This window comes from Orycteropus afer, unplaced genomic scaffold (assembly GCF_000298275.1).
Source record: "Orycteropus afer afer isolate SDZICR_OR568_19922 unplaced genomic scaffold, OryAfe1.0 scaffold00471, whole genome shotgun sequence".
Classification (NCBI taxonomy): domain Eukaryota; kingdom Metazoa; phylum Chordata; class Mammalia; order Tubulidentata; family Orycteropodidae; genus Orycteropus; species Orycteropus afer.
Window position 1 is genome coordinate 1,007,278 of NW_006922058.1, and position 10,749 is coordinate 1,018,026.

Below are 10,749 nucleotides of genomic sequence, written 5' to 3' on the forward strand. Positions count from 1 at the left end.
CCGAGCTGCCCCCCACTCTGCACACGCGTGGGCGTGCTGGCACACCTATGATATCGGTCTGTCTTTGAGTTCAGTGTCCCCCCTGAGCCGCCCCCACTCTGCACACGCGTGGACGTGCTGGTACATGTTCTTCCCCCGCACACCTGGCACAGGAGCATTCCCGCAGCCTGTGTCCCAGGAACAGATGGAGGCTTCTGGAAGTTTGGAGCTGCTGACGGTCACCCTCTCACAAAATGAGGGCCCACATCGGTGACCCCACCCAGGTGACCAGACATCAGGCCTGTGGAACCCAGGAGTCAAGGCCTCTGCAAATCTCCTCGCCAAGCCCTCAGGCCTGTCTGCCCTAGAGGAATGGCACCAATTTCAGGAACCTGGGCTGGGTTCCTTTGCCGGCATTTCCAAACAGCCTATTCGTTTTAGGAATTCTGGTGTTGTAGTGCCTTAGGCATTGACTGCTAATCAGAAGGCTGGCGGTTCAAACCCACCAGGCACTCTTGGAAGGAAGGTTGGGCAATTTACTTCCGTAGAGGTACTGCCTTGGAAATCCAAGGAGGGGTCACTGTGAGTCGGATCCAACCTGACAGCAGTGAGTTTGGTTTTTTTTTTTTTTTGGGAGGCTGGGTTTACCAGGAGACAGCAGCACCTTGGCAGTGAGTATGTGGGTGGGGCTCCCCATGTCTCCTTCACAGCATGCCCGGGCGGCGCTGAGAGGCCCTGCAGCGGGAACGGCCACTGCAGTGGGGACGGCAGCCGACAGGGGGATGGGTCCTGCCAGTGCTATATGGGGTACCGTGGGGCGCTGTGCAGAGACTGCATGGACGGCTACTTCAGTGCAGCACGGAACGACACACACAGCGTGTGCACAGGTACGACCCGGTGACCTCGGGGGCTGGGACGGTGACCCCAGGCTGGGACCAAATATGATGCGTGGTTGGACTTCTCCTTCTGTTGGACTAACCATGCCTTTCTGGGCTCTACTGTTAACTTGTTTTCATTTCTGTTCTTACTTGAACCAAATTTCCTGATTTGCAATCTGGTCTTGGGTTGGTGCTTGTACATGAGGCTGGGGGCCGCCTCACCCACTGCTGCCTCCATTTCAGTCTGTAATGAGGCCTGTAAGACGTGCACTGGCCCCAGCAGCGGGGACTGCGCCGAGTGCGAGGTCGGCTGGGCCCGCAAACAGGACACCTGTGTCGGTGAGACCCCCATGTCCCTCCTCTCATAGTGGACAGCCCCTGACCTGGGACAGACCCCAGGCTTGCCCCCAGGCCCTGTGCCAAGCCCGGCTGGCTGGCAACCACACCCCCCCCACCCAGTTAGCACTGGCCCGCAGGCCCTGTTTCCCGCTCTGCAGATGGGCAGCATAACACACACTGTGGACTCATGTTCTGGCGGGGCCTATGGGAAACCTCGGACCACCTGCCACTTGTGCTGCCAGTTGGCTGGAGCACGGGTCTTGGGTCATCAGAGCGACCTGTGACTGTTAGGATTCTGCTGTAGACCAAGGCAGGGGAATGGCGGGAACTTCTGGGTCCTGGTGGGTTGCTGGTGTGTAATCACACATGGGGAAACTGAGACATAGACCGCTCCCTGCCCTGGCCACAGAACGAGTGTGGCAGGACATGGTGAAGTTGGGTACCATGACAGACACTCCAGGTGCCAGCTCCGCCTGCTTGGAGGGGAGGCCACCAGGAAGGAAGAGCCCCACCACTGGCCACCGTTTTGTTCCCTCTGAGGTAGCCTCTGTGGTCTCTGCACTTTTCCTCTCAACCTGACTCAGAGCTCACAGCCCAGCTCCCCACATGCGGCCCAGCTCCCCGCATGTGGCCTGGCTCCACACACACTGCCCAGCTCTCCACATGCGGCTCAGGTCTGCACACGTGGCCTGGCTTCCCGCACGCAGCCCAGCTCCCTGCACGAGGCCCAGGTCCACACGCACAGCCCGACTACCCACATGCGGCCCCACTCCCTACACATGGCCTGGCTCCCCACTCATGGCCCGGCTCCCCGCATGTGGCCCAGGTCCACACGCACAGCCCGGCTCCCCGCACGAGGCCCAGCTCCACACGCACAGCCTGGCTCCCTGCACGAGGCCCAGCTCCACACGCACAGCCCTGGTTCCGTGGATGATGGGGCATGGGGGCCCAGACTCTCAGGAGTGGGGTGGGTTCTGGCTTTAGGCTGTGGCAGCTGACGGCCTTGGGTGAATGCCCACCCTGTTTCCCATCTATAGTAAGAGGGGTGATCACGGTACTGGTGTCCCTTTGGGAGGTTGGAGGGCCTCTCTGTGCCCAAGCACCTGGTGGGGCCCCTAGTGGGTGGGGCCCACAAGGTAGCTATTGGCCCTTGTCCTTGTGTCCTCGAAGCTGCCCCTCCAGAGGCTGGCACTAAGCATCCTATAGTGTAGGGCATGGGGCTGTTCACCCGCCCCCCATACCCTGCACACCTGCACCCTGCCCCTTCACCCTGTACCCCCCACCTTGTACCTGCACCCCACACCACCCCGTTCTGTACCTCCCCACCCTGCACCCTCTACCATTCTCACACACCCTGGGCTATGCACCCCCACACCGTGCACCTGCTGCCCTGCACAGTGAGGATGGAACCCTGTCCTCTTCAGCTCTCTGGGCAGCCCTGGCTCTGGGTTCTGAAGAACCGGAGTTTGAGGCTGGGGTTGATGGCTAGTTTGCAGAGCTTTGGAAGATAAAGACCCTTCTCTCAGCCAAAGTGCTGGGCCTTTACCCAGGCTGTGTCTGCAGGCTGGTGGCAGGGCACCGTGCCCATGTGCACCTGGAGCTGGTGGGGGGCTTCCTGGGGGGCCCCACACTGAGGTGGGAGCAGACTGGCACGTGGTCTTGGGGAGGCACGGCCGGGCAGATGAGGGGTGTGAGTTTGCCGGCCGTCAGAGCTCCCGAGTGCTAGGGCCGGGGAACCCCGGGGGCCTGTGTGGTCAGAAAGAGGGGGTTGGTTCAGTTTGAGGGCAGAAAACAGATGAGCTGGCAGCTCCATCCTGGGTCCCGCCCGCTTAGAGGACAGCTGGGCTCTGCCGCTGCCAACTCGCCCTGTTTTCCTCGAAGCTTTCACCCTCTGAAGGGTGGGCTAAACGGCCCAGAGGCCTCAGCACTCTGCTTTCGTGGGACTCTGGAGCCAGGGAAGGGTGTTGGGTCTCAGACTAAGGCTTCCGTGTCCTTGGCGTGTGGGGGAGCAGCGTTTGTGCTGAGTCGAGTCCGTGAGCGGGTTTGTGGTTCAGAAACCAGTTGGCACGTGGGAGAGGAAGTCAGCGTGTCCTGTGGGAGAGATGAGGTTTTCACGGTAGTAACTGGGAGGGCTGCCACCAGCAGTGTTCTCATAGAAAGCATAGCTGCTGGGACCACGTCCCCCTGAAGGTGTCCCACTGCTGGGTGCCCCAGGGTCCGCGAGCGGCACCTAGTCTGCGGGCGCCCTCCATGCTGTGTCTGTTCCAGACATAAACGAGTGTGAAGAAGAGGCGTCTCCGTGCAGCGAGAGCCAGTACTGCAAGAACGTCCCTGGCTCCTACACGTGCGAAGGTGGGCCCCTTGTCGGAGGTTCAGGGCCGGGATGGTGGGGCCCAGGAGGAGCCCTCAGGGCGGGCAGTCCCCTACCCACCAAGGGCCCTGCTGGGCATCTTCCTTCTGTTTTAAATGTCTGCCTGCGGCCTCTCCAGCGTGATTTTGTGTACGCTGCCTGCGTAGGGACTGAGGGTGGCCACACAGGTCGTGGGTTCTTGCTTCAGAAAACTGGCCAGATTTAAGGGAGTCCCCCCACCCCCACCGTTGGCGGCTGTACCCATGTGCACTGGAGGAGGAGCTCTGTGACTGCTCCGGGTCACCGTCACCCCCGGGCATCTACACCGCTTGTGTCCCCAGCACCGCATCCTGTTTCCTAATTTCTGGAGCCATCCTTACTTACTACTGGATATTTCAGACACTGGGTTTTTGATGGTTATAAACTGGACCGTCTTTGTGGCTGAGACGTCCCGTGTCCTCCATCATTCCTTCTGGCTTAATGTCCCCCGATGGGGTCCAGGCTTTTGGACTCCCGCCTCTGAAGGCAGCATGGCCCTTGCTCAGTGACAGCACTGTGGCTTTCTGACGTTTGTGCTGATAATCGCTGACAACGAGACCGCACACTGGAAACCTTGTGGGTCCCTGTTGAGCTCTTAAGACCCTCAACTGCTGACCGAAAGGCTGCTGGTTTGAGGCTACCCAGAGGTGCTTCGGAACCAAGGCCTTCCTGCAGGCACAGTACCACTCTGACGCTCATAGGGCCACCAAACGTCTGGGCCAACTTGACGACACCGGCTGAGGTTTTCTGGGGAGTGAGCCAGCGTCGCTGAGCTCTGGTGTCTGTTTTGAGAGGTCCAGCGCCCGCTTCTGCTGTGGCCGGAGGGTTTTGAAGAGGGTGGAGGCAAGTGCTGCTGCCGTCAGGGACCCTCTGTGGGCAGGACTCTGCTTCGGCAGGAGTTGGACCTGATGCGGGTTGAGACCCCACAGTGCTTCTCGCTCTCCATAGGCAGAGCCCAGCCAGATCGAACTCTGACTGGAGCCCGGTCTTCCATCTCCACTGTGGGCGCTGGGTTGATCTCTGACTGGAGCCTGGTCCCACGTCTCTACTGTGGGTGCTGGATTGAGTTCTGACCCAGAGCCCGGTCCCACGTCTCCACCGTGGGTGTCAGGTGGAGGTCTGACCCAGAGCCCAGTCCCAGTCTCCACTGTGGGTGCCGGGTGGAGGTCTGAACCGGAGCCCGGTCCTATGTCTCCACTGTGGATGCTGAGTCGAGCTCTGACCGGAGCCGGTGTGACATCCCCAGTGTGGGCACCAGCTCGAGCTCTGACCAGAGCCTGGCCCAGTGTCTCTGCCACAGATGCTGGGCCAGCTGTGAACGGAGCTGTGTCTCATGCTGTCGCCTTGTGTCCTGTTGGTAGAGTGCGACTCGACGTGCGTGGGCTGCACGGGCGAAGGCCCTGGGAGGTGCGTCGCGTGTGTCCCTGGCTACACCAAGGACGAGACTGGCCAGTGCTCAGGTGGGTGGGTGCCTGGGCCAGAGCAGTGGCCCCCCAGGGACCCCCCGTCAGAAGTCCTTTGACAGAGCAGGAGCAAGAGCTGTGGGTGGGTGACGAGAAGTGGGCTCTCTTAAAGCTCGTAGGTGCAGGGTGTGTGGGTGGAGAGGCCTAGCCCAGGTGTTGGGGCCATGCATCACCGCTGGTCATAATTGTCCACGTGGTTGGAAGCTATGCCCTCCAGGGTTAGGACCAGCTCTGGGCCCCTCACTTTGCTGCTGCCCATCGTGTCTGTGTGAGCTCGTAGGGTGTCCCACTTTCACAATGGACAGTGTGAGGTCCCACCCATCTGCTGACCCCCGTTGCCTGTCTGACTCACCCTTTCTGTTTTCTTCCTGTGGGCATGTTTGTGGGTATGTGGGTCCCAGGCCCTGGTTCGCGGTGGGCCATCAGCGTGCCCCTGTGGGTCCCACGGCCTGTGGTGCAGTGGGCCATCACCATGAGGGTGTGGGTCCCACGGCCTGGTGCTCAGTGGTCCCTCAGCCTGGGCGTTTGTGTTGCAGACATAGACGAGTGCTCACAGACAGAAAAGCCGTGTGCTCGGGAAAATGAGAACTGCTACAACACCCCAGGGAGCTTTGTCTGCGTGTGCCCTGATGGCTACAAGGAGACCGATGCCGCCTGTGTGCTGACAGCCGAGGGCGGTGAGTGGGCACAGGAGGGGCGCAGAGGGAGGGAGCGGGAGGAGCAGGGGGTCTGAGAGTGTCCAGTGGGGAGGCTGGAAGGCCCCTGAGGGGGTTGGAGGAGGTGCCTGGCTGTGGCCTGCACATATTAGGCCCGGTTTCTGCTCACCCACATGGCCCGGGCAGCTCCATGCTCAGAAGCTGACAGAGAGCAGCCCTAGGGTGAGGTGGGGTGGTCGGGGCCTCCTGGGTGATGAGTCTAAAGCTCCATGTGGATGTGACGTCATCCAAGAGTCCACTGCAGGGTCAGCCACTCAGTCCCTGGGCACGGATCTGAAATGAGCGATCTGAAAGACAAGGAAAGGGAAGCTGTCAACAGAAGAGCAGAAAGATTTTTCAGAAAGTAGAACCAGGCTGGTGTTACGGAGATGGAGGCTCCCTCGTGTGGAGGCTAGTAAGGGAGCACGTGCCACGTTCCCAGACTCTTCCCGACCTATCCTCTGAACCTGCCTGGGCACTTGGTCAGCCCCTGGGCCCACCCAGGCTTGGCTCCAGGGTGGGCAGCATCGGGCCTCCTGGCAGGGGAGGAGCATGGCCTGTGCTGGGCTTTTCTGGAGGGCTGGGCAAGCCGCTCAGTGGCCATCAGAGCCCGCAGGCTGCTTGTCCAGGAAAAGCCACAATCTTTCCCCTGAGCCCTTAGTTTCACTCAGTGACAGCTGCTCATTTCCTGACAGAAACACAAGAAGAAAACGCAACACAGCCCCTGCCCCACGAAGACTTATAACGTGAGTCAAGTTAGAAGACACCAGACCTGCCCTTAAATTATTCTGACGGAGGCGCTGCGAAACACGACTGGGCGTGGTGTCTCCGGGACACTAACCCCTGTGGCCCTGCATGCTACATCCCCTTCAGAGAACCGTCTATTTTGATACTGTCCTTTATAATAAATTTGACTGTTGGACGTGGTTGGGGTGGCGTGCGGCCGGCTTGTGGAACACAGCCTCTTCAGGCTGGGTGTGCCCCTCACCTGCTAGAGTGGCGGTGACCCCCCTCCCCCCGTACTGGTGGGCGCTCCCCATGATGGTCACAGCCATGTCCCCAACATGGCCGTGGCCTCATGGATGCCTGAGCAGCCGTGTGCTCAGGGGCTGGGCCGGGTGCAGACCCGGGAGCTGTGTCTCCAGATGTCCAGTGCTGTCGGAGCCTCTGGAGTCCTTGGGCAGTTCTGTCAGAGAGGAAGGGGACCTCAGGTGGGAAAGGCCATCTTTGAGACTGAGCTGGAAGAAATCTGCCATCTCCCAGAGAATCTGGTAGTGGGACCAGGGCCTCCATGGGAGCCCCTGTTACAGCCCCCGCCCCACTGGGCTCTGGGGCCCCAGCACACCAATAGTGGAGGGTCGGATCCTGCCCTCCAGGGTCCTGCTGCTGTCCTCAGAAAGTTACCCCCACCGCCATCTGCCCATGCCAGCCTGCTGTGCGCTGCCCACCCCCTAGCCTGTGCCAGGGCCCCACCTATCCCCAGCCCCTGCAGTGTGGCTCAGCCTGTTCTGCCAGTCCCTTGTGTGGCACCCCATGTAGGTGGCTCTGTCCTCCCCATTTCTTTCTCCAGCGAGTTTTTGGACATGTTTTTGTCTCCATGGCCTTGCCTGCTTTGTCCCCATGTGGAACCCCGAGCCTGGGCATGCAGGGTCTCCTAGTTCCTGGAGGGACCTCGGGGCTGCTGTCCAACCCCGAGCTATCAGAGCCTGACTTAGGACCACCTAGGCCAGCCTGGGCCTGCCAGGAGCACAGGTGTGCTCGTGTCCTACCAGGTCCCTGGAACATGCAGGTGCCCGGGCCGGGCGGCGGGGCCTGGCTGCGCGCCGTGCGTGCAGGACATTCGCCCCATTTCCAGCCTGGAGCCCGGGGTCCCCATGTCCTTGCTGCAGGCTGTGCGGCTGGCAGGGCCACTAGGTGGCGACAACAGCACACGGGCAGGGGACCGACAGCCGGGTGGGCCCTCTGGGCAATTGCCCCCCTTCACAGGCTCCACAAACGCTGGGCTCCGCTCCCAGACTCCCAGCCCCGAAGCCCAGGGAGAAGGCGAGGACTCCGTGGAGAGGGGCAGGCGGACAGGTCGTGAGTGGGCCTTCGCCCTGGTATCGAAGGTACTTTCTCAGGCGCTCAGCCACCACCAGGAGACGCCCCCCCAGCTTTGCCCCCACCATGACTTGGAAACACCAGCCTGGTTTCCCTGTCCCCAGGTCAGAGGCAGTCGTGTGAGGCCTGGGCTGCCAGAGACAGGGCTGGGCTAGAGTCTGGACAAGCTGCTGCCGCCAATGTCCCCAGCAGGGCCCTGCCCCACCGCCTTTGCACCGGCTGTCCTGCCGCAAACCTGGGACCTGGGCCCCTTTCGGGGTCTCAGCTCAGCTGACCTGTCCCCGACCTGCAGCGCAGATCCTGGCCACCGACTCTGAGCTCTTTATTTTTCACCAGTGACCCTTCTGTCCTGGAAGTGTCACCCCACAGGACGGCAGTAGGCATGGAGCCCCTCCCCCAGAGCCTCAGCCGTCTTGTCCGTAAGTGGGAAGACGGGCCCAGACGAGGGTCGGGCACAGCCTGGCACATGTGGGGGATGGGTGAGATGCGAACTCAGCCCAGGGGCATCTCCCTGCCGTAGGCAGTGGGCTTGGGGCACAGACCAGGGCCACGGGAGACATGGGTGCACGTGCTGGGGAGAGGGGCCATGGGTATAGGGGCCTTAAGGGTGGTGCCCTTGCAAGGGCTCCAGGGGGTCTAAGGTGGGGGTGCCGTTGCAAGGCTGGCCCCCAAGCTGCCCTGTCCCTGATGCGCTCCCCTCCAGAAGGTTCTGGGCCCCAGAAGGACCAAGCAGTGCTTTGTGGCCAACAGGTGGCACTACAGGTCCACACCTGGCCTGGCGTCCCCCCCAGGGATACGGAGCAGCCACAGGCAGGCCCGGGCTGCCAGCCTGGGCAAGGGGACGTGGTGGGGGCTGAGGAAGAGTGTCCAGGGGCCACGGTCTGGTGGCAGCCCCGCCTCTGCCTGGAACAGCCGTCCCTCTGTCCTTCCCTCTCAGTCCTGCGTCCCCTCCCGGCCAGGGTTCAGCCCCAGGGCTCTGGGGAGGTGGTGCAGCCCTCCTCCGGTGGGACCCGGTGCAGCTCACCAAAGCCCCCTCCCCTCTGCTCTTCCCCTCACCACACTGCTGCCCGCCCTCAGCCAGGCCTGGGGTCTCTGACTCACGGTGCCCACTGCAGGGTCAGCCACAGAGCCCACGATGTACTGTGTGACCGTCCTAAAGCACAGCCCCACGCGTCACTTGGGCTGGTACTCTGCCATCCAGGACCCTGAGTTGGACCATTTTGTGAGCCACGGAGCTTGGCAATGTCTGAGACGTCTGAAAGTTACTGTGGTTGAGTGCGTACAACAAAGCATCAGCCGTTGTAACTGCTTTGGGTGCACCTTTCAGTGGCATTACCCGCATTCATTACCCCAGCTCCCCCACAGTCTGTGCCCCTGAGCAACGCTGCCACCCTCCCCCGGCCGTGGGAACCTTGGATCTGCTTGTGTCCACCACCAGCCCCAGGTGTCTCAGCTAAGGGGGGTTACGCAGTGCTTGTCCTTTTGTGTCTTACTTCACTTGGCGTGGCATCCCACAGCGTCTCCCACTGTCAGCCTGGCCTGTGAGGGGCCACCACTGAGCTGACGATGCGGGTGCTGCCCCCAGAGCACTGGGGGTGGCTTAGGTCAGGGTTCCCTTGGGCCCCCACCCGCCACACACTCACTCCAGCGCGGCCTCCTCCCTGAGCCTCCGTGGCTCGCCACGTCAGCGGAAATGGTCCTCAGCTGTCTCCCAGGGCTCAGTGTGTGACGGGGCCCCCGTCCTGTCTCATGAGGGTGCACACCCAGCAGCTCCCCATGTCCCCCACACACTCAGGCACCCACGGGACACGCACCCTGGCCCCGCCCCGTCGTAGGGTGGGTCCTGTGGCCCTTGAGGGAGAGCCCCTTTTGTTCCCCTGGCCGGCAGGGCCCCCAGGGCACGCTGAGGCTCAGTTCCCATTACCAGCCTGCTGGCCTGGAGGGGACTAGGCAGACCCTGGGGATATATGCTGCCTTGGGGGGTGGGCGTCTGTGCGGGTCCCAAGCAGGGCCAAGGGCAGCTCTCAAGGAGCAGGGGACCCAGTCTGTGGCTCCGCCAGTCCCCTGAGAAGGGCCTGGGCCTGCGGGCCCTTGGTGGTGGCCGGGAGGCCCCCTGAAGCCGCTCCTCTGCCCGCCCTCATGGCCAGAGATGGCCTCTCTTTGTGGGCTAGGGGCACCCCTGAGGATGCGCCCTCAGTTTTCTGTGGTCTTTTTCCAAGTCAGGGGGGGTCAGCATAGGTCCCCAGTCATGTCATGTGGGGTGCAGTTCCCCCAGCACTCCTGTGTCGTCTGACTGGCAAAGCCTCTCCGCACCTCATTCCCCATCGTTGACGGCTGGGACCATCTCACCATCGGCCAGCCGGCTTCACAGCCTCTGCCCCCCTGACTCCCCACCTCCCGGGTCTGGTCCCTGAGGCAGTAAGCCCTGTGGTGAGCGCCCCGTGTGGGGAGCTCATGGGGGTGCTGGTCCAACTCTGGGGAAAGGGACAGGAGAAGGAGTCGGCCACGACTCGGCCCTGACCACGCCACCTTGGCCCAGGTCGGTCCCACAGGGAGTTGGGCTGGGTGACCCTTCCAAGTGGCCCCAAGTGGGTGAGGTCCCAGGCCTTATCTTGACTGCATCCCTTCTTGGCACAGGGGGTGGGGGTCAAGGTGGCCTGGTTAGCAGAGGAAGCCCAGCAGGGCCAGCGGTGGGGAAAGTCCCTTCCTCTCTGGGGTGCCGTCCTGAACCCTGGCCCTCTTGTGCTTAGCCCGCCCCACCCCTACTGCAGGCATCTGTCCCCTCACACTGCCTGCCCACCGGGGCCTGCGCACCACCCCACACCTGTCCCGAGTGGTGGGCAGGAGCCCCAGTTTTGCCAGGCCTCGTTATCACCTGTACCTCTACTTGAGTGCGGCAGCCCCCC

The 10,749-nt window shown here is 62.2% G+C and overlaps 1 protein-coding gene across 1 annotated transcript in view; it reads left to right on the forward strand.

The window, feature by feature from the left end:
- The window catches only part of CRELD2 (cysteine rich with EGF like domains 2), a 37,856-nt gene that overhangs the window by 2,962 nt on the left and 24,145 nt on the right, over positions 1–10,749 (forward strand). The window contains exons 5-10 of the mRNA XM_042782799.1: positions 690–866; positions 1,101–1,196; positions 3,465–3,548; positions 4,947–5,045; positions 5,585–5,729; positions 7,533–7,851. Of these exons, the coding sequence (XP_042638733.1) occupies positions 690–866; positions 1,101–1,196; positions 3,465–3,548; positions 4,947–5,045; positions 5,585–5,729; positions 7,533–7,851 (920 nt within the window). The remainder of the gene's footprint in view (positions 1–689; positions 867–1,100; positions 1,197–3,464; positions 3,549–4,946; positions 5,046–5,584; positions 5,730–7,532; positions 7,852–10,749) is intronic.